The 23058-nt window shown below is 46.2% G+C and overlaps 1 protein-coding gene across 3 annotated transcripts in view; it reads right to left on the reverse strand.

Moving 5' to 3' along the window:
- Window positions 1–23058, reverse strand: part of LOC121581003 (tensin-3-like) — an 86908-nt gene that overhangs the window by 20874 nt on the left and 42976 nt on the right. For all 3 annotated transcript variants that reach the window (XM_041896284.2, XM_041896285.2, XM_041896282.2), the window contains exons 14-16: window positions 8663–8826; window positions 8342–8471; window positions 5539–5622 (exon numbers count right to left, since the gene is read on the reverse strand). In XM_041896284.2, the coding sequence (XP_041752218.1) occupies window positions 5539–5622; window positions 8342–8471; window positions 8663–8826 (378 nt within the window). The remainder of the gene's footprint in view (window positions 1–5538; window positions 5623–8341; window positions 8472–8662; window positions 8827–23058) is intronic.

The following is a 23058-nucleotide window of genomic DNA, read 5'->3' on the forward strand; positions in this document are numbered from 1 at the left end:
GCATCATAGCTTGCAGAAGCCTAGCTACCATGACTAAACAGTCACGTGGAATTTGACTGTGGTCATGACTCGGGAGGTAATATGGTCACCTTAACAGCCCTAGTCATAATTACTGTGTAAGTCTGTGGAACGGGGTAAGAACCATGTACAGTGAGGGAAAAAGTATTTGATCCCCTGCTGATTTTGTACGTTTGCCCACTGACAAAGACATGATCAGTCTATAATTTTAATGGTAAGTTTATTTGAACAGAATAAAAACAAAAAAATCCAGAAAAACGCATGTCAAAAATGTTATAAAATGATTTGCATTTTAAAGATTTCTGGCTCCCAGGTGTCTTTTATACAGGTAACGAGCTGAGATTAGGAGCACACTCTTAAAGGGAGTGCTCCTAATCTCAGCTTGTTACCTGTATAAAAGACACCTGTCCACAGAAGCAATCAATCAGATTCCAAACTCTCCACCATGGCCAAGACTGTTGGTGCGATTATTCGCAAATGGAAGAAACACAAAAGAACTGTCAATCTCCCTCGGCCTGGGGCTCCATGCAAGATCTCACCTCGTGGAGTTGCAATGATCATGAGAACGGTGAGGAATCAGCCCAGAACTACATGGGAGGATCTTGTCAATGATCTCAAGGTAGCTGGGACCATAGTCACCAAGAAAACAATTGGTAACACACTACGCCGTGAAGGACTGAAATCCTGCAGCACCCGCAAGGTCCCCCTGCTCAAGAAAGCACATATACAGGCCCGTCTGAAGTTTGCCAATGAACATCTGAATGATTCAGAGGAGAACTGGGTGAAAGTGTTGTGGTCAGATGAGACCAAAATCGAGCTCTTTGGCATCAACTCAACTCGCCGTGTTTGGAGGAGGAGGAATGCTGCCTATGACCCCAAGAACACCATCCCCACCGTCAAACATGGAGGTGGAAACATTATGCTTTGGGGGTGTTTTTCTGCTAAGGGGACAGGACAACTTCACCACATCAAAGGGACGATGGACGGGGCCATGTACCGTCAAATCTTGGGTGAGAACCTCCTGCCCTCAGCCAGGGCATTGAAAATGGGTTGTGGATGGGTATTCCAGCATGACAATGACCCAAAACACACGGCCAAGGCAACAAAGGAGTGGCTCAAGAAGAAGCACATTAAGTTCCTGGAGTGGCCTAGCCAGTCTCCAGACCTTAATCCCATAGAAAATCTGTTGAGGGAGCTGAAGGTTCGAGTTGCCAAACGTCAGCCTCGAAACCTTAATGACTTGGAGAAGATCTGCAAAGAGGAGTGGGACAAAATCCCTCCTGAGATGTGTGCAAACCTGATGGCCAACTACAAGAAACGTCTGACCTCTGTGATTGCCAACAAGGGTTTTGCCACCAAGTACTAAATCATGTTTTGCAGAGGGGTCAAATACTTATTTCCCTCATTAAAATGCAAATAAATTTATAACATTTTTGACATGCGTTTTTCTGGATTATTTTGTTGTTATTCTGTCTCTCACTGTTCAAATAAACCTACCATTAAAATTATAGACTGATCATGTCTTTGTCAGTGGGCAAACGTACAAAATCAGCAGGGGATCAAATACTTTTTTCCCCCTCACTGTATTGAAGTCAATGTACCCAGAGGAGGACAGAACCTAGCTGTTCTCCGGCTACACAATGGTGATACCCTACAGAGTGCTGCTGAGGCTACTGTATTGCAAAACAGTGTGTTTTAATCAATTATTTGGGGATGTGAATATATTTATTATAGTTTTATTTAAAAAGAACTTAATAATTTTAATTTATAATTTTATTTTTATGAAATTCACTGCGAAGGATGGTCCTCCCCTTTCTCCTCTGAGGAGCCTCCACTGATACAGATGAAGGATCTTAATTTGAGCATCCTGTTGCAGGAGAACTTTCCTGCAATGCAGGACATTTTACATTTGTATTGTATTTTAGGTTTAAAAAGGCTTCTGAAGTTCGTAATTTCCACTTTGAAATTTCAGACTTGAAATGTATCAACCCCAATAAAAATGTCCACTCATTATAATCAACATAATAATTCACATTTCCTGTTGCTGCAGGATTATTTTCCTGCTGTAGCAAACTGACTCACATTAAGATCCTACATATGTATAACTGGGTGTGTTCCACCACTGAGAAACATCTAAGACCACAACAAAACTTCTACAGACAAACAAAAAATAGAACTCTTTCAGGCACTGAAGGCTTTGACACAATGTGCTATAAAATACTAACTTTTCAGGACTGAAACCACACAGACGTTCTCCAAACCAACCATGGGAGGAGAGAGACTTGTATGGAACCCCCAGGGAAGGGAGGCAGTCCCTGGCTTTGTTTAGTGCACTGCCTCAAACAAACACAATGCTCTCAACTACAGGTCAGGGATCATTCATTAGTTATGGAATGTGACCAGTAATGGTGCAATACCACAGGGAAAACAACTGCATAAAGACAAATAACTAGATATAAACACATAAACATCATGTACACCTTACAGGGCTATGGTCGGTTACATTCCGAGAGAAGTTCTCATGATGGAGACAGTCTCAGAGGAGGAGTCAAAAGCAGTTGATGAACAATGAACAAACCCAAAGGTCCCATCCCTGTTCATACCCATGTATTGTCTGTCACTGGGTCCCTCTTTGTCTCCTAGAGCTATTTCTCTCACTCACTCTCTTTTTCTGTCACCCACTTTCTGTCTTTAATTAAGTGACAGATTAAGTAAAGAGAAAGAGAGGGCTGAGAGGGAGAATGAGTGGAATAGACTCCATCACTTCCAATGTCTCCACTTCCCTACATAGAACACTTATCCATTGTTCCACTGCCCCGCGGCCTGGCTCCTTCAATCAATTGGCTTTGTCAAAGGTCAAGTGCCACATTATTTATTCACCTCACAATGGCCTGACATTTCAATATATCTATTCACTTTATTTCTTTTATTTTTATTTTATTTCACCTTTATTTAACCAGGTAAGCCAGTTGAGAACAAGTTCTCATTTACAACTGCGACCTGGCCAAGATAAAACAAAGCAGTGCGATAAAAAACAACAACACAGAGTTACATATGGAGTAAACAAAACATAAAGTCAAAAATACAACAGAAAATATATATGCAGTGTGTGTGAATGTAGTAAAATATGGAGGTCAGGCAATAAATAGACCATAGTGCAAAATAGTTACAATTTCGTATTAACACTGGAATGATAGATGTGCAAAAGATGATGTGCAAATAGAGGTACTGGTGTGCAAATTAGCAAAATAAATAACAATATGGGGATGAGGTAGTCGGATGGGCTAATTACAGATGGGCTGTGTACAGGTGCAGTGATCGGTAAGCTGCTCTGACAACTGATGCTTAAAGTTAGTGAGGGAGATAAGTGTCTCCAGCTTCAGAGATTTTTGCAGTTCGTTCCAGTCATTGGCAGCAGAGAACTGGAAGGAATAGCGGCCAAAGGAGGTGTTGGCTTTGGGGATGACCAGTGAGATTTACCTGCTGGAGCGCAGACTACGGGTGGGTGTTGCTATGGTGACCAGTGAGCTAAGATAAGACAGGGATTTGCCTAGCAGTGATTTATAGATGACCTGGAGCCAGTGGGTTTGGCGATGAATATGTAGTGAGGGCCAGCCAACAAGAGCGTACAGGTCACAATGGTGGGTAGTATATGGGGCTTTGGTGACAAAACGGATGGCACTGTGATAGACTACATCCAATTTGCTGAGTAGAGTGTTGGAGGCTATTTTGTAAATGACATCGCCGAAGTCAAGGATCGATAGGATAGTCAGTTTTACGAGGGCATGTTTGGCAGCATGAGTGAAGGAGGCTTTGTTGCGAAATAGGAAGCCGATTCTATATCTAACTTTTGATTGGAGATGCTTAATGTGAGTCTGGAAGGAGAGTTTACAGTCTAACCAGACACCTAGGTATTTGTAGTTGTCCACATACTCTAGGTCAGACCCGCCGAGAGTAGTGATTCTACTCGGGTGGGCGGGTGCAAGCAGCGTTCGGTTGAAGAGCATGCATTTAGTTTTACTAGTGTTTAAGAGCAGTTGGAGGCTACGGAAGGAGTGTTGTATGGCGTTGAAGCTCGTTTGGAGGTTTGTTAACACAGTGTCCAATGAAGGGCCAGATGTATACATAGAGGTGGATCCAAGCCTCACCAGCAGCAAGAGCAACATCATTGATATACACAGATAATTGAACCCTGTGGCACCCCCATAGAGACTGCCATAGGTCCAGACAACAGGCCCTCCGATTTGACACATTGAACTATATCTGAGAAGTAGTTGGTGAACCAGGCGAGGCAGTCATTTGAGAAACCAAGGCTATTTAGTCTGCCAATGAGAATGCGGTGGTTGACAGAGTCGAAAGCCTTGGCCAGGTCGATGAAGACGGCTGCGCAGTACTGTCTTTTATCGATCGCGGTTATAATATTGTTTAGGACCTTGAGCGAAGCTGAGGTGCACCCATGACCAGCTCGGAAACCGTATTGCATAGCGGAGAAGGTACGGTGGGATTCGAAATGGTTGGTGATCTGTTTGTTAACTTGGCTTTCAAAAACTTTTGAAAGGCAGGGCAGGATGGATATAGGTCTGTAACAGTTTGGATCTAGAGTGTCAACCCTTTGAAGAGGGGGATGACCACAGCAGCTTTCCAATCTCTGGGGATCTCAGACGTTACGAAAGAGAGGTTGAACAGGCTAGTAATAGAGGTTGCGACAATTTCGGCGGCTAATTTTAGAAAGAAAGGGTCCAGATTGTCTAGCCCAGCTGATTTGTAGGGGTCCAGAATTTTCAGCTCTTTCAGAACATCAGCTGTCTGAATTTGTGTGAAGGAGAAGCGGGGGGGGCATGGGCAAGTTGCAGCAGAGGGTGCAGAGCTGGTGGCCGGGGTAGTGGTAGCCAGGTGGAAAGCATGGCCAGCCGTAGCAAAATGCTTGTTGAAATTCTTGATTATTGTAGATTTATCGGTGGTGATAGTGTTTCCTAGCCTCAGTGCAGTGGGTAGTTGGGAGGAGGTGCTCTTATTCTCCATGGACTTTACAGTGTCCCAAAACGTTTTGGAGTTAGTGCTACAGGATGCACATTACTGTTTGAAAAAGCTAGCCTTTGCTTTCCTAACTGATTGTGTATATTGGTTCCTGACTTCCCTGAAAAGTTGCATATCGCGGGGGCTGTTCGATGCTAATGCGGTATGCCACAGGATGTTTTTGTGCTGGTCAAGGGCAGTCAAGTCTGAGGAGAACCAGGGGCTATATATGTTCTTAGTGGGGCATGCTTATTTAAGATTGAGAGGAAAGCACTTTTAAAGAACAACCAATTTAGAGACTAGTGGTATTTCTATGAATTGTTCTGTACTCTAAAAATAAAAGTATATTTTGAGTAACTGCTGTAATCCATTGTGTTAAAGAATATATTTTAACATTTATCACACTTCATCTGAATGAAGAATGAATGAATTGTGTGCTGTGATACACAAAGCTTAGAGCCTACATTCTCCACAAGTAAAGTACACATTGCCACAATGACCTACCATGCTCCGTCCTGTAAACCCCGTAGGATTGCATGCTGGGAGATGGAGTTTGCCTCAGGTGAGTGAATTCCGCCATGTTTTTCACTATGGAAGCATAGAAGAAGAGATGAGGTTTAAAAATCCAGTAATTCAGCAACGATCACGAGAGCCATTATACAGTGCCTTCGGAAAGTATTCAGACCCCTTGACTTTTTCCATATTTTGTTATGTTACAGCCTTACTCTAAAATGGATTACATAAAAACATTTCCTCAGCAATCTACACACAATACCCCATAATGACAAAGCGAAAACAGGTTTTTAGGCATTTTTAGAAATGGATTAAAACAAAAAACAGAAATACCTTATTTACATAAGTGTTCAGACCCTTTGCTATGAGACTCAAAACTGAGCTCAGTTGCATCCTGTTTCAATTGATCATCCTTGATATGTTTCTACATATTGATTGGAGTCCACCTGTGGTAAATTAAATTGATTGGACATGATTTGGAAAGGCACACACCCGTTTATATAAGGTCCCACAGTTGACAGGGCATGTCAGAGCAAAACCCAAGCCATGAGGTCAAAGGAATTGTCCTGTCAAGGCACAGATCTGGGGAAGTGTACCAAAAAATGTCTGCAGCATTGAAGGTCCCCAAGAACACAGTGGCCTGCATCATTATTAAATGGAAGAACTTTGGAACCACCAAGACTCTTCCTAGAGCTGGCCGCCAGGCCAAATTGAGCAATCGGGGGAGGAGGGCCTTGGTCAGGGAGGTGACCATGAACCCAATGGTCACTCTGACAGAGCTCTAGAGTTCCTCTGTGGAGATGGGAAAACCTTCCAGAAGGACAACCATCTCTGAACCAATCCACCAATCAGGCCTTTATGGTAGAGTGGCCAGAAGGAAGCCATTCCTCAGTAAAAGGCACATGAAAGCCTGCTTGGAGTTTGCCAAAAGGTACCTAAAGACTCTCAGACCATGAGAAACAAGATTCTCTGGTTTGATAAAACCAAGATTAAACTATTTGGCCTGAATGCCAAGCGTCACGTCTGGAGAAAACCTGGCACCATCCCTATGGATGGTGCCAGATGTTAGCATCCGCTAACATCAAGGCGGTGACCCGCTCCTGCAGGTTCATGCTCTACAACATTCGGAGAGTACGACCCTGCCTCACACAGGAAGCGGCACAGGTCCTAATCCAGGCACTTGTCATCTCCCGTCTGGATTACTGCAACTCGCTGTTGGCTGGCCTCCCTGCATGTGCCATTAAACCCCTACAACTCATCCAGAATGCCGCAGCCCGTCTGGTGTTCAACCTTCCCAAGTTCTCTCACGTCACCCCCCTCCTCCGCACACTCCACTGGCTTCCAGTTGAAGCTCGCATCCGTTACAAGACCATGGTGCTTGCCTTTGGAGCAGCGAGGGGAACGGCACCTCTGTACCTTCGGGCTCTGATCAGTCCCTACACCCAAACGAGGGCATTGCGTTCATCCACCTCTGGCCTGCTGGCTCCCCTTCCTCTGCGGAAGCATAGTTCCCGCTCAGCCCAGTCAAAACTGTTCGCTGCTCTGGCACCCCAATGGTGGAACAAGCTCCCTCACGACGCCAGGACAGCGGAGTCACTCACCACCTTCCGGAGACATTTGAAACCCCACCTCTTTAAGGAATACCTGGGATAGGATAAAGCAATTCTTCTACCCCCCCCACACACAGCGGAGTCGCTCACCACCTTCCGGAGACATTTGAAACCCCACCTCTTTAAGGAATACCTGGGATAGGATAAAGTAATCCTTCTACCCCCCCCCCCACACACAGCGGAGTCGCTCACCACCTTCCGGAGACATTTGAAACCCCACCTCTTTAAGGAATACCTGGGATAGGATAAAGTAATCCTTCTACCCCCCCCAGAAATTGTAAAGTGGTTATCCCACTGGCTATAGGGTGAATGCATCAATTTGTGAGTCGCTCTGGACTAGAGCGTCTGCTAAATGACGTAAATGTGCCCTTGAGCAAGGCACTTAACCCTAATTGCTCCTGTAAGTCGCTCTGGATAAGAGCTTCTGCTAAATGACTTAAATGTAAAATGTAAATGTAAATGGTGGTGGCAGCATCATGCTGTGGGGATGTTTTTCAGTGGCAGGGTCTGGGAGACTAGTCAGGATCGAGGCAAAGATGAACGGAGCAAAGTACAGAGAGATCCTTGATGAAAACCTGCTCCAGAGTGCTCAGGACCTCAGACTGGGGCGAAGGTTCACCTTCCAACAGGGCAACAACCCTAAGCACACAGCCAAGACAATGCAGGAGTGACTTTGGGACAAGTCTCTGAATGTCCTTGACTGGACCCAGCCAGAGCCCGGACTTGAACCCGATCAAACATTTCTGGAGAGACCTGAAAATAGCTGTGCAGCAACGCTCCCCATCCAACCTGACAGAGCATGAGAGGAGGATCTGCAGAGAAGAATGGGAGAAACACCCCAAATACAGGTGTGCCATGCTTGTAGCGTCATACCCAAGAAGACTCAAGGCTGTAATCGCTGCCAAAGGTGCTTCAACCAAGTACTGAGTAAAGGGTCTGAATACTTATGTAAATGTATTATTTCCATTTTAGTTATTTTTTTATTAGCAGAAATTTCTAAAAAACTGTTTTTGCTTTGTCATTATGGGGTATTGTGTGTAGATTGATGAGGGGGAATAAGGCTGTAACCTAACAAAATGTGGAAAAAGTCAACGGGTCTGAATACCTTCCAAAGGCACTGTATGCATACACACACACACACAAACCCCTGGAAAAAGACACTAGACAATAATGGAGGCTTTTACCATAAGGTGTAGGGGGAGAGATAGGGAAGGCAGGAGTAGGAGTCATGTCACTACCAGCCTCCACTCCACTGTCCATCTCTGGACCCTGAGCTCTGTAGTCAACACTGTCGCTCCTGTACAGCATGCCATGCTGTAATACAAACACACAGATGGAAATACAACACACAGCACAAACATGCGTGTGAACATCACCACATTGTACTCAGCAAAAACACAGCACGAACACACACATTATAGTGCACATCATGACAAGTAAGATAATGACAAGGTATTGACAGACATTGGGAGTCAGTGAGTCAGGGTTTCAGTATGTTCCTGTACCTGTGAGTGAGGTACGCAGGGTGAGTAGGTCTGTGTGCTCTTGTACTCCTCCTGCACACCCCAACCTGAGCCACAGAACCCTGGGTGATCTGTGACATCACTGCCCTGCCGACTCAGACTCCGCATGGCGTCCACTCTGACATCACCAACGGACAATGGGGCAGCTGCACAGACACACAAACACAGAGACGGAGAGGAGGGTGAGAACTGGCCATTAATGTTGAACATACCAGAAAGCTCTACCACCACAAATCTATAGGAAATACACGCTTCTGAAGAATGTCAACCCGTTAAGCCATGTTAGTGACATGCAATGTGTGAAGAAATATCATACCAAAGACTTCTGGCTCTAACTTCTTGACTACACTATCTAGTAGGAGTTATTATACCTCTCCAATAACTTCAACTGGGATAGTATTGAGCTTAGTACTAGTGTCTGTGTCGTTATGTGTGGACAGGTGAAGAATGCAGCAGGGGCTGAGAGGGATGAGAAATGGGGGGTTAGAATTGTGACAGACTGGCCTGGGGTGACCCTCCACTCGGCACCAGGGTGCTAATTTAAGGCCTCCCAGCCGTCCTATAGCCCTGAAGAATGTTAATGTAGAGAGGTGCTAATGCACAGGATGATGATGATTACACACACATTCTCAGAGGGCATAGCCGGAGGTATGAGTGTGTGTTTGTGTGTGTGTGTGTGTGTAGGTTGTTGTGACTGTCATGTTGTGTTATTTTTGACTTCATTTGTGTCTTTTTCTCTGTCAGCATCTTTTCCTTTTGAGTGTGTGTCTGTTTTTTTCAAAACCATTATGTTTCAGTCTGGCTAGGCATGCTTGTGCCTTTGTACATTAACATTTACATTTTAGTCATTTACAGATGAAGGATCTTAATTTGATCACTCTATTGATGCTGAGAATGTTTATGCAAAGCAGTACACGCAAACTTGTAGTGTATTTGAGTTTGAAAAAGGTTTCTAAACTTTGTAATTTCCACTTTGACATTTCAGACGTGATTTACCCTAACGAAAAATGTTATCAAATCCTACAAAAATGTCCATTGATTTTAATGCACATAATAATTCACGTTTCCTGTTGCGACTTACAATTAGTGCATTCATCTTAAGATGTATATACATATCACAGTCATAGTAAGTACATTTTCCCTCAATAAAGTAGTTATCAGACAGGTCAGTGCTAGTAGGAAAAGACTTATTATTATTATTATTATTATTATTATTATTATTATTATTATTATAAAAGTCAAGTGCAAGCAGTTTTTTTTAAATGGGGGAGGGTCTTATTTAAGATACTTTGAAGAGGTAGCGTTTCAGACCTTTTCAGAAGATGGACAGGGACACTATCTTGACGTTAGGGGGAACTTGTTCCACCATTGGGGTGCCAAGACAGAGAAGAGCTTTGACTGGGCTGAGCAGAAGATGACCCCTGTAGGGGTGGGAGGGCCAAGAGACCATAGGTGACATAACGGAGTGCTCGGATGTGCGTGTAGGGTTTGAGCATAGCCTGAAGGTAAGGAGGGGCAGTTCTCCATGCAGCGCCATAGGCAAGTACCATGGTCTTGAAGTGGATACGAGCTTTGACTAAAAGTTTGTCTCTGTTGTGGGTGGGTTTGTAGCCTAAAATGTGTAAGGAGGCATCATGGGGATTTGAGCTCATTGAAGAGGATCTGAATGAATGGCCATCTAATTACCATGTGATAGACAAACACTGCAATGACTCTCACTATCACTTCTCTAACTCCCGATCTCAGGTGGGATCTCTTCATTGTCCTTTAGCTTGTAAACACAGTCATTTTTGGGATGTTGCTATCTTTTTCTGTTTTTGGGAGACCTCACTTTGTAGATATATAATATATTCCAAGGATAATATCATGATTTGGGTTAAGGTTATGTTAGTCACTCAGCAAACATAAGTACGACAGTACTTAGCCTATTTCCATCAATCAATTTTATTTTTTATCAATCAATTTTATTTTATATAGCCCTTCGTACATCAGCTAATATCTCGAAGTGCTGTACAGAAACCCAGCCTAAAACCCCAAACAGCTAGTAATGCAGGTGTAGAAGCACGGTGGCTAGGAAAAACTCCCTAGAAAGGCCAAAACCTAGGAAGAAACCTAGAGAGGAACCAGGCTATGAGGGGTGGCCAGTCCTCTTCTGGCTGTGCCGGGTGGAGATTATTATCCATGAAGGAAAGGAGACACTACACAACCCGGTAGCCTGACAAAACTTATAAATTAGTACCTTTACCTTGTGTACTTATGTGTACAGTCACATGATGAATTGTCCCTAAACCACAAAGGAATTCCATTTCCACTGTAAGTCACATGAATCACACTTGAGCTTCAACAACTCACCTGTACACAATGTTCACCTTACGGAGTCACACCTGAACCTGAATCATTATTCATCTATACATTGACACAGACGTTGAAACTAACTCAAGTGCCTTCAGAAAGTTTTCATACCCCTTGACTTATTCCACATTTTGTTGTTTTACAGCCTGAATTCAAAATGGATTAAATTGTTTTTTTATTCTCACCCATCTACACCCATGGAAACCTGTATTACATTTTTTTTGTGCAAATGTATTGAAAATGAAATACAGAAATATCTCATTTACATAAGTATTCACACTCCTCAGTCAATACATGTTAAAATCACCTTTGGCAGCAATTACAGCTGTGAGTCTTTCTGCTTGGCATTCACTCAATTTATTGAGTCCACTGGTCCCAGTCACACAGACCTACCCTACGCCTTGACCTCTTTCTCCCCTCTCTCTCCAGATGAAATCCTGCGACAAGTGAGGTCCGGCCGCCCAACAACTTGCCCGCTCGACCCCATCTCCTACTCCAGACCATCTCTGGAGACCTTCTCCCATTCCTCACTTCTCACATCAACTCATCCCTGACCACTGGCTGTGTCCCCTCTGACTTCAAAATGTCCTGAATCGCTATCCTCCTAAAGAAACCAACACTCGACTCCTCTGACGTCAAAAACTACAGACCAGTATCCCTTCTTTCTTTTCTTTCCTAAACACTTGAGCGTGGTGTCTCTGACCATCTCTCTCCCTATCTCTCTCAGAACGACCTTCTTGACCTAAACAGTCAGGCATAAAGACGGGTCACTCAACCGAGACTGCTCTTCTCTGCGTCACGGAGGCTCTCCGCACTGCCAAAGTTGACTCTCTCCTCAATTCTCATCCTCCTAGATCCATCCGCTGCCTTCGACACTGTGAACCATCAGATCCTCCTCTCCACCCTCTCAGGGCTGGGTGTCTCAGGCTCTGCACGCTCTTGGATCCTACCTGGCAGGCCCCTCCTACCAGGTGTCGTGGAGACGATCTGTGTCTGCACCACGTACTCTCACGACTGGCGTCCCCCAGGGCTCGGTTCTAGGCCCTCTCCTCTTCTCTCTATACACCAAGTCACTCGGCTCCATCATATCCTCACATGGTCTCTTCTATCATTGCTATGCAGATGACACTCAACTACTTTTCTCATTCCCCCCTTTTGACACCCAGGTGGCGTCATGCATCTCTGTGTGCTAGGCAGATATCTCAGCTTGGATTTCGGCCCACCACCTCAAGCTCAACCTCAACAAGACGGAGCTGCTTTTCCTCCCAGGGAAGGCCTGCCACGCTCAAAGACCTCTCCATCATGGTTGACAACTCCATGGTGTCCTCCTCCCAGAGTTCAAAGATCCTTGGCGTGACCCTGAACAACACCCTGTCGTTCTCTGCAAACATCAAGCAGTGACTGCAGGTTCATGCTCTACAACATCCGTGGTGTATAACCCTACCTCACACAGGAAGCAGCCTGGTGTTCAACCTTCCCAAGTTTTCCCATGTCACCCCGCTCCTCCGTACGCTTCCAGTCGATGCTCACATTCCACAACAAGACCATGGTACTTGCCTACGGAGCAGCAAGAGGAACTGCCCCTCCCTACCTTCAGGCTATGCTGACTGGTGACACAACGCACTTCCGCGTTGTCTCCGTACTGCTGTACTGTTTGTTGCTACTTGGCTAGCTGCCAAACCTTTTACTCTTAATAACTATTTAATCAAGTTTACCAAGGTCTTAGTTTTGTCCTCAAAACGTATTTAATTCAACTTTTTCACCATGGATGCTTTATCTGGACATAGATCTGAGGGACCTCCTCTGGCCGAAAAAAAAGCTAAGTAACATTATGCCTTCTCATTGCAGTCGCTGTACTCTTAATATACAGGAGAACTACAGTGGCTTGCGAAAGTATTCACCCACCTTGGCATTTTTCCTATTTTGTTGCCTTACAACCTGGAATTAAAATTGATTTTTGGGGGGTTTGTATCATTTGATTTACACAACATGCCTACCACTTTGAAACAAAATATTTTCTATTGTGAAACAAACAAGAAATAAGACATAAAAACAGAAAACTTGATTGTGCATAACTATTCACCCCCCCAAAAGTCTATACTTTGTAGAGCCACCTTTTTCAGCAATTACAGCTGCAAGTCTCTTGGGGTATGTCTCTATAAGCTTGGCACATCTAGCCACTGGGATTTTCGCCCATTGTTCAAGGCAAAACTGCTCCAGCTCATTCAAGTTGGATGGGTTCCGCTGGTGTACAGCAATCTTTAAGTCATACCACAGATTCTCAATTGGATTGAGGTCTGGGCTTTGACTAGGCCATTCCAAGACATTTAAATGTTTCCCCTTAAACCACTCGAGTGTTGCTTTAGCAGTATGCTGTCACGATCGTCGTAGGAGTGAGTAGACCAAGGCGCAGCGTGTGAAACAAACATGACTTTAATTAGTTAAAGTATCCAAATTACAAAACAAGAAACGACTCGTGAAGTCCACGGTGACAAAATACCGAACACGGAACAAAAACCCACAACACCCAAGGGAAAACATACAGTTTAAATATGGCTCCCAATCAGAGACAACCAGCCGACAGCTGACACTCGTTGCCTCTGATTGGGAGTCACACAGGCAAACATAGACACAGACAACCTAGAACACCCAAACAAAGAAACAGAACACATCGAATGAACACACCCTGGCTCAACATATAGAGTCCCAGAGCCAGGGTGTGACAGTACCCCCCCCCTAAAGGCGCGGACTGCGACCGCGCCTCAACTAAAGCAAAACAGGGGAGGGCTGGGCGGGCATACCTCCTCGGTGGCGGTTCTGCCTCCGGCCTTGACCACCACCCTCCAATGAACCCACCATAGCGCCCCTGGTCCAGTCTAGCTCCGCTGGCTGGAGCTGACCTGGACGTAGCAGGAGCGGCTAGCTTCAGCTCCGTTGGGGAGCAATAACGCGGTACCTGATCTGGCACCGATGACCCAGGCACGGGTTGTGCCGGACTGACGACTCGCACCCCTGGCTTGGTGCGAGTGGCAGGAACGAGCCGGGCCGGGCTGGCGACGCGCACCGTAGACTTGGTGCGAGTGGCAGGAACAGGCCGGACCGGGCTGGCGACGCGCACCGTAGACTTGGTGCGTGGAGCAGGGACAGGCCGGGCCGGGCTGGCGGCGCACCCCGTAGGCTTGGTGCGTGGAGCAGGGACAGGCCGGGCTGGGCTGACGACGCACACCGTAGGCTTGGTGCGTGGAGCAGGGACAGGCCGGGCTGGGCTGACGACGCACACCGTAGGCTTGGTGCGTGGAGCAGGGACAGGCCGGGCTGGGCTGACGACGCACACCGTAGGCTTGGTGCGTGGAGCAGGGACAGGCCGGGCTGGGCTGACGACGCACACCGTAGGCTTGGTGCGTGGAGCAGGGACAGGCCGGACAGGGCTGGCGACGCACACCGTAGGCTTGGTGCGTGGAGCAGGGACAGGCCGGACAGGGCTGGCGATGCACACCGTAGGCTTGGTGCGTGGAGCAGGGACAGGCCGGGCAGGGCTGGCGACGCACACCGTAGGCTTGGTGCGTGGAGCAGGGACAGGCCGGGCAGGGCTGGCGACGCACACCGTAGGCTTGGTGCGTGGAGCAGGAACAGGCCGGGCTGGGCTGGCGACGCACACCGTAGGTTTGGTGCGTGGAGCAGGGACAGGCCGGGCTGGGCTGACGACGCACACCGTAGGCTTGGTGCGTGGAGCAGGGACAGGCCGGACAGGGCTGGCGACGCACACCGTAGGCTTGGTGCGTGGAGCAGGGACAGGCCGGACAGGGCTGGCGACGCACACCGTAGGCTTGGTGCGTGGAGCAGGGACAGGCCGGGCAGGGCTGGCGACGCACACCGTAGGCTTGGTGCGTGGAGCAGGGACAGGCCGGACAGGGCTGGCGACGCACACCGTAGGCTTGGTGCGTGGAGCAGGAACAGGCCGGACCGTACTGGGAACACACACCACTGGCCTTAAACGGGGATCAGGAACGGGCCGGACCGGACTGGCAATACACCTCAGTACCTCTCGCCGTGCCTCTACAACTTCCTTCCCTCCTCTCGCCAATGGCTCCCGTAACCCGGTGGCCTTCTCTCCTCGTCTCCCATTTCGCCCTGTGGCAGCCTCCTGCTGCCCAGTCGCCCATGCCGTGTGCCCCCCCCTAAAAATTTCTTGGGGTTGCCTCTCGCCTGTCCGACGTTGACCCGTTTGGCGCCGCTGCTCCTCTCCTGCCTGGGTCTCCCCCTTTATCGCCCTCCGGTACCGGACGGCCTCCTCCTCAGTAATCTGCCCCCAACCGAGGAGGGCATCCACAAGAGTCACCTCCTGCATGTGTTCCTGGACACGCTGCTTGGTCCTGGTATGGTGGGTTTTTCTGTCACGATCGTCGTAGGAGTGAGTAGACCAAGGCGCAGCGTGTGAAACAAACATGACTTTAATTAGTTAAAGTATCCAAATTACAAAACAAGAAACGACTCGTGAAGTCCACGGTGACAAAATACCGAACACGGAACAAAAACCCACAACACCCAAGGGAAAACATACAGTTTAAATATGGCTCCCAATCAGAGACAACCAGCCGACAGCTGACACTCGTTGCCTCTGATTGGGAGTCACACAGGCAAACATAGACACAGACAACCTAGAACACCCAAACAAAGAAACAGAACACATCGAATGAACACACCCTGGCTCAACATATAGAGTCCCAGAGCCAGGGTGTGACATATGCTTAGGGTCATTGTCTTGCTGGAAGGTGAACCTCCGTCCCAGTCTCAAATCTCTGGAAGACTGAAACAGATTTCCCTCAAGGATTTCCCTGTATTTAGCGCCATACATCATTCCTTCAATTCTGACCAGTTTCCCAGTCCCTGCCGATGAAAAACATCTCTACAGCATGATGCTGCCACCACCATGCTTCACTGCGGGGATGGTGTTCTCGGGGTGATGAGAGGTGTTGGGTTTGCACCAGACATAGCGTTTTCGTTGATGGCCAAAAAGCTCAATTTTAGTCTCATCTGACCAGAGTACCTTCTTCCATATGTTTGGGGAGTCTCCCAAATGCCTTTTGGCGAACACCAAACGTGTTTGCTTATTTTTTTCTTTAAGCAATGGCTTTTTTCTGCCCACTCTTCTGTAAAGCCCAGCTCTGTGGAGTGTACGACTTAAAGTGGTCCTATGGACAGATACTCCAATCTCCGCAATGGAGCTTTGCAGGTCCTTCAGGGTTATCTTTGGTATCTTTGTTGCCTCTCTGATTAATGCTCTCCTTGCCTGGTCCATGAGTTTTGGAGGGCAGCCCTCTCTTGGCAGATTTGTTGTGGTGCCATATTCTTTCAATTTTTTTATAATGTATTTAATGGTGCTCCGTGGGTTGTTCAACGTTCCTGATATTTTTTTATAACCCAACCCTGATCTGTACTTCTCCAGAACTTTGTCCCTGACCTGTTTGGAGAGCTCCTTGGTCTTCATGGTGCCGCTTGCTTGGTGGTGCCCCTTGCTTAGTGGTGTTGCAGACTCTGGGGCCTTTCAGAACAGGTGTATATATACAGAAGATAGCCCTATTTGGTAAAAGACCAAGTCCATATTATGGAAAGAACAGCTCAAATAGCAAAGAGAAACGACAGTCCATCATTACTTTAAGACATGAAGGTCAGTCAATACGGAACATTTCAAGAACTTTGAACGTTTCTTCAAGTGCAGTCGCAAAAACCATCAAGCGCTATGATGAAACTGGCTCTCATGAGGACCACCACAGAAATGGAAGACCCAGAGTTACCTCTGCTGCAGAGGATAAGTTCATTAGAGTTACCAGCCTGAGAAATTGCAGCCCAAATAAATGCTTCACAGAGTTCAAGTCACAGACACATCTCAACATCAACTGTTCAGAGGAGACTGTGAATCAGGCCTTCATGGTTGAATTGCTGCAAAGAAACCACTACTAAAGGACACCAATAATAAGAAGAAACCTGCTTGGGCCAAGAAACACGAGCAATGGACATTAAACCGGTAGAAATGTGTCCTTTGTTCTGGAGTCCAAATTACAGATTTCTTGTTCCAACCGCCGTGTCTTTGTGAGATGCGGTGTGGGTGAATGGATGATCTCCGCATGTGTAGTTTCCACCAAAAAGCATGGAGATGGAGGTGTTATTGTCACGCCCTGACTCAAGGGACTCGTATTTGTTGAGTCAGGGTGTGTATTTTCTGTGTTGTGTTTTGCTATGTATTTTTCTATGTTTAGATCTAGTATGTGTAGATCTATGTTGGCCGGTGTGGTTCCCAATCAGAGGCAGCTGTAGCTCGTTGTCTCTGATTGGGGACCATACTTAGGCAGCCTATTGGCACTAGTGGGTTGTGGGATCTTGTTCCGTGTTAAGGTATGGTATGGTATGTTGTGTTGTGTTGTGTTGTGTTGTGTTGTGTTGTGTTGTGCTGCCTTGGACTTCACGTATCGTTTGTTTATTGTTTTGTCGTGGTGTTTATTTAATATAAATAAACATGTATGCATATCACGCTGCGCCTTGGTCCGTCCCGTCTATAAACGAGCGTGACAGAAGATCCCACCAAACGAGGACCAAGCAGCGTGTCCAGGAGCAGACAGCCTGGACCTGGGAGGAGATCCTGGACGGTAAGGGATCCTGGACTTGGGAGGAGATTCAGGCCGGGATGGATCGCCGTCCTTGGGAGGAGACAGTGGAGGCGCGGTATAGAGAGGAGCAGCGGCAACGCGGAAGGCGCCGGCCGAGGAAGAAGCCCGAGAGACAGCCCCAATAAAAAAAATTTGGGGGGCTAAAAAGGTGGTTGGCGGAGCCTAGAGGTAGAGCAGAGCCAACTCCCCGTACTCATGCGAGGAGGCATGTGACTGGGCAGGTTCCGTGTTTTGCGGAGCTACGTACTGTGTCGCCAGTGTTCCGGCACAGTCCTGTACGTCCTGTGCTAGCACCACGCACGTGTCGTGCGAAGATGGGCATTCAGCCAGGACGGGGTGTGCCGGCTCAACGCTCCTGGTCTCCAGTACGCCTCCTCGGTCCCGCATATCCTGCGCCTGTTCTACTAGCTGTATCGCCAGTGCGCGTGCACAGCCCAGTGCGTCCTGTGCCAGCACCCCGCATGTGTAGTGCGAAAGTGGGCAGTCAGCCAGGACGGGTTGTGCCAGCTCTCCGCTCCAGACCTGTGGATGGTTTGTCCTCTGATAAATCAATGATAAGTTTCGGTGTTCCTCAAGGTTCCGTTTTAGAACCACTATTGTTTTCACTATATTCTACCTCATGGTGATGTCATCTGGAAACACAATGTCAACTTTCACTGCTATGCGGACGACACACAACTGTAACATTCGATGAAACATGGTGAAGCCCTAAAATTGCATATCCTGGAAGAATGTGTTTCAGACATAAGTAAGTGGATAGCGGCAAACATTTTACTTTTAAACTCGGACAAAACAGAGATGCTAGTTATAGGTCCCAAGAAACAAAGAGATCTGCTAATTAATCTAGATGGTTGTACAGTCGTCTCAAATAAAACTGAAGGACCTCAGCGTTACTCTGGACCCTGATCTCTCTTTTGGCAAGGCCAGCTTTTTTCCATCTTCGTAACATTGCAAAAATCTGAAATGTTTTTTTTCCAAAAATGATGCAGAAAAACTAATCCATGCTTTTGTCACTTCTAGATTAGACTACTGCAATGCTCTACTCTCCGGCTACCCGGATAAAGCACTAAATAAACTTCAGTTAGTGCTAAATACGGCTGTAGAATCTTGACTAGAACAAAACAGAAAGTATTATATTACTCCAGTGCTAGCCTCTCTAGCTTCCTGTTAAGGCTAGGGCTGATTTCAAGGTTTTACTGCTAACCTACAAAGCATTACATGGACATTCTTCTACCTATCTCTCTGATTTGGTCCTGCCATACATACCTACATGTACGCTACGGTCAAAAGACGTAGGCCTCCTTATTGTCCCTAGAATTTCTAAGCAAACAGCTGGAGGCAGGGCTTTCACCTATAGAGCTCCATTTTTATGGAATGGTCTCCCTATCAATGTGAGAGACGCAGACTCATCTCTTCAGTAGGACCTATGATTGAGTGTAGTCTGGCCCAGGGGTGCGAAGGTGAATGGCAAGGCACTAGAGTGACGAACCACCCTTGCTGTCTCTGCCTGGCCGGCTCCCCTCTCTCCACTGGGATTCTCTGCCTCTGACCCTATTACGGGAGCTGAGTCACTGGCTTACTAGTGCCCTTCCATGCCGTCCCTAGGAGGGGTGAGTCACGTCGTGCCAGGATTTTTTCGCTATACACGACTTGAGTAGGTTGAGTCACTGACGTGATCTTCCTGTCCGGTTGTCTCAGCCTCCAGTATCTATGCTTCAATAGTCTATGTGCCGGGGTGCTAGGGTCAGTCTGACCTATCTGGTGAAATTCTCCTGTCTTATCTGGTGTCCTGTGTGAATTTAAGTATGCTCCCTATAATTCTCCCATCTCTCTCTCTCTCTCACCTGCTGTCGCGACCTCTGAATGCTCGGCAATGAAAAGCCACCTGACATTTACTGCTGAGATGCTGACCTGTTGCACCATCTACTGCCACTGTGATTATTATTTGACTCTGCTGGTCATCTATGAATGTTTGAACATCTTGAAGAACGATCTGACCTTAATGGCCATGTACAGTGGGGAAAAAAGTATTTAGTCAGCCACCAATTGTGCAAGTTCTCCCACTTAAAAAGATGAGAGAGGCCTGTAATTTTCATCATAGGTACACGTCAACTATGACAGACAAAATGAGAAGAAAAAAAAATCGAGAAAATCACATTGTAGGATTTTTAATGAATTTATTTGCAAATTATGGTGGAAAATAAGTATTTGGTCAATAACAAAAGTTTCTCAATACTTTGTTATATACCCTTTGTTGGCAATGACACAGGTCAAACGTTTTCTGTAAGAAAGGTTTTCACACACTGTTGCTGGTATTTTGGCCCATTCCTCCATGCAGATCTCCTCTAGAGCAGTGATGTTTTGGGGCTGTCGCTGGGCAACACAGACTTTCAACTCCCTCCAAAGATTTTCTATGGGGTTGAGATCTGGAGACTGGCTAGGCCACTCCAGGACCTTGAAATGCTTCTTACGAAACCAATCCTTCGTTGCCCGGGCGGTGTGTTTGGGATCATTGTCATGCTGAAAGACCCAGCCACGTTTCATCTTCAATGCCCTTGCTGATGGAAGGAGGTTTTCACTCAAAATCTCACGATACATGGCCCCATTCATTCTTTCCTTTACACGGATCAGTCGTCCTGGTCCCTTTGCAGAAAAACAGCCCCAAAGCATGATGTTTCCACCCCCCATGCTTCACAGTAGGTATGGTGTTCTTTGGATGCAACTCAGCATTCTTTGTCCTCCAAACACGACGAGTTGAGTTTTTACCAAAAAGTTCTATTTTGGTTTCATCTGACCATATGACATTCTCCCAATCCTCTTCTGGATCATCCAAATGCACTCTAGCAAACTTCAGACGGGCCTGGACATGTACTGGCTTAAGCAGGGGGACACGTCTGGCACTGCAGGATTTGAGTCCCTGGCGACGTAGTGTGTTACTGATGGTAGGCTTTGTTATTTTGGTCCCAGCTCTCTGCAGGTCATTCACTAGGTCCCCCCGTGTGGTTCTGGGATTTTTGCTCACCGTTCTTGTGATCATTTTGACCCCACGGGGTGAGATCTTGCGTGGAGCCCCTGATCGAGGGAGATTATCAGTGGTCTTGTATGTCTTCCATTTCCTAATAATTGCTCCCACAGTTGATTTCTTCAAACCAAGCTGCTTACCTATTGCAGATTCAGTCTTCCCAGCCTGGTGCAGGTCTACAATTTTGTTTCTGGTTTCCTTTGACAGCTCTTTGGTCTTGGCCACAGTGGAGTTTGGAGTGTGACTGTTTGAGGTTGTGGACAGGTGTCTTTTATACTGATAACAAGTTCAAACAGGTGCCATTAATACAGGTAACGAGTGGAGGACAGAGGAGCCTCTTAAAGAAGAAGTTTCAGGTCTGTGAGAGCCAGAAATCTTGCTTGTTTGTAGGTGACCAAATACTTATTTTCCACCATAATTTGCAAATAAATTCATAAAAAATCCTACAATGTGATTTTCTGGATTTCTTTTCCTCAATTTGTCTGTTATAGTTGACGTGTACCTATGATGAAAATTACAGGCCTCTCTCATCTTTTTAAGTGGGAGAACTTGCGCAATTGGTGGCTGACTAAATACTTTTTTTCCCCGCTGTACTCTTATAATCTCAACCCGGCCCAGCGAGAAGAGGACTGGCCACCCCTCAGAGCCTGGTTCCTCTCTAGGTTTCTTCCTAGGTTCCTGCCTTTCTAGGGAGTTTTTCCTAGCCACATCTGCATTGCTTGCTGTTTGGGGTTTTAGGCTGGGTTTCTGTATAAGCACTTTGTGACTTCTGCTGATGTAAAAAGGGCCTTATAAATACATTTGATTTGATGCTCAAACCCAACACCCCAACCTGAGCACTCTGTTCTGCCACTTCTGGTCTCTTGGCCCTCCCACCCCTAAGTGGTGGGAGAGCTCTTCTCTGACCTGGTACCCCAATGGTGGAACCAGGACAGTAGAGTCCCTGCCCATCTCCCTAAAACATCTGAAACCCCACCTCTTCAAATTAACACTCACACTTGACCCCCCCTTACTAGCTCTGACTTTGCTGATAGCTACTTTATTGAGGAAAAATGTACTTACTATGACTGTGATATGTGGTTGTCCCACCTAGCTATCTTAAGATGAATGCACTAACTAAGTCGCTCTGGATAAGAGCGTCTGCTAAATGACTTAAATGTAAATGCTTTGCACACCTGGATTTTACAATATTTACACATTATTCTTTACAAAATTCTTCAAGCTTTGTCAAGTTGGTTGTTGATCATTGCTAGACAGCCATTTTCAAGTTTTGCCATTGATTTTCAAGCAGATTTAAGTCAGAACTGTAATTAGGCCACTCAGGAACATTCAATGTCGTCTTGGTAAGCAACTCCAGTGTATATTTGGCCTTGTGCTTTAGGTTATTGTCCTGCTGAAAGGTGAATTTGTCTCCCAGTGTCTGTTGGAAAGCAGGCTGAACCAGGTTTTCCTCTAGGATTTTGCCTGTGCTTAGCTCTATTCCGTTTCTTTTTATCCTAATAAACACAGATGACAATCATACCCATAACATGATTTAGCCACCATCATGCTTAAAAATATGAAGAGTGGTACTCAGTGATGTGTTGTGTTGGATTTGCCCCAAACATAACACTTTGTAATCAGGACATAGTGTATTTCTTTGCCACATTTTTTGCTGTTTTACTTTAGTGTGTTATTGCAAACAGGATGCATGTTTTGGAATAGTTTTATTCTGTACAGGCTTTTTTCTTTTCACTCTGTCATTTAGGTTAGTATTGTGGAGTAACTACAATGTTGTTGATCGATCCTATAATAATAATAATATGCCATTTAGCAGACGCTTTTATCCAAAGCGACTTACAGTCATGCGTGCATACATTTTTGTGTATGGGTGGTCCCGGGGATCGAACCCACTACCCTGGCGTTACAAGTGCTGCACTCTACCAGCTGAGCTACAGAGATCCTCAGTGTTCTCCTATCACAGCCATTAAACTCTGTGTTTTAAAGTCCCCATTGGCTTTATGGTGAAATCCCTGAGTGGTTTCCTTCCTCTCCGGCAACGGAGTTAGGAAGGACGCCTGTATCTTTGTAGTGACTGGGTGTATTGATACACCATCCAAAGTGTAATTAATAACTTCACCATGCTCAAAGGGATTTTCAATGTCTGCTTTTTTTTTTTTACCAATCTACCAATAGGTGCCCATTGGAAAACCTCCCTGGTCTTTGTGGTTGACTGAGGGACCTTACAGATAATTGTATGTGTGGGGTACAGAGATTAATTAGTCACAAAAAAATCTGGTTAAACACTATTGTTGCACACAGAGTGAGTCCATGCAACTTATTATGTGACTTGTTACGCA

Source organism: Coregonus clupeaformis, chromosome 14, assembly GCF_020615455.1.
Source record: "Coregonus clupeaformis isolate EN_2021a chromosome 14, ASM2061545v1, whole genome shotgun sequence".
NCBI classification, from domain to species: Eukaryota; Metazoa; Chordata; class Actinopteri; order Salmoniformes; family Salmonidae; genus Coregonus; species Coregonus clupeaformis.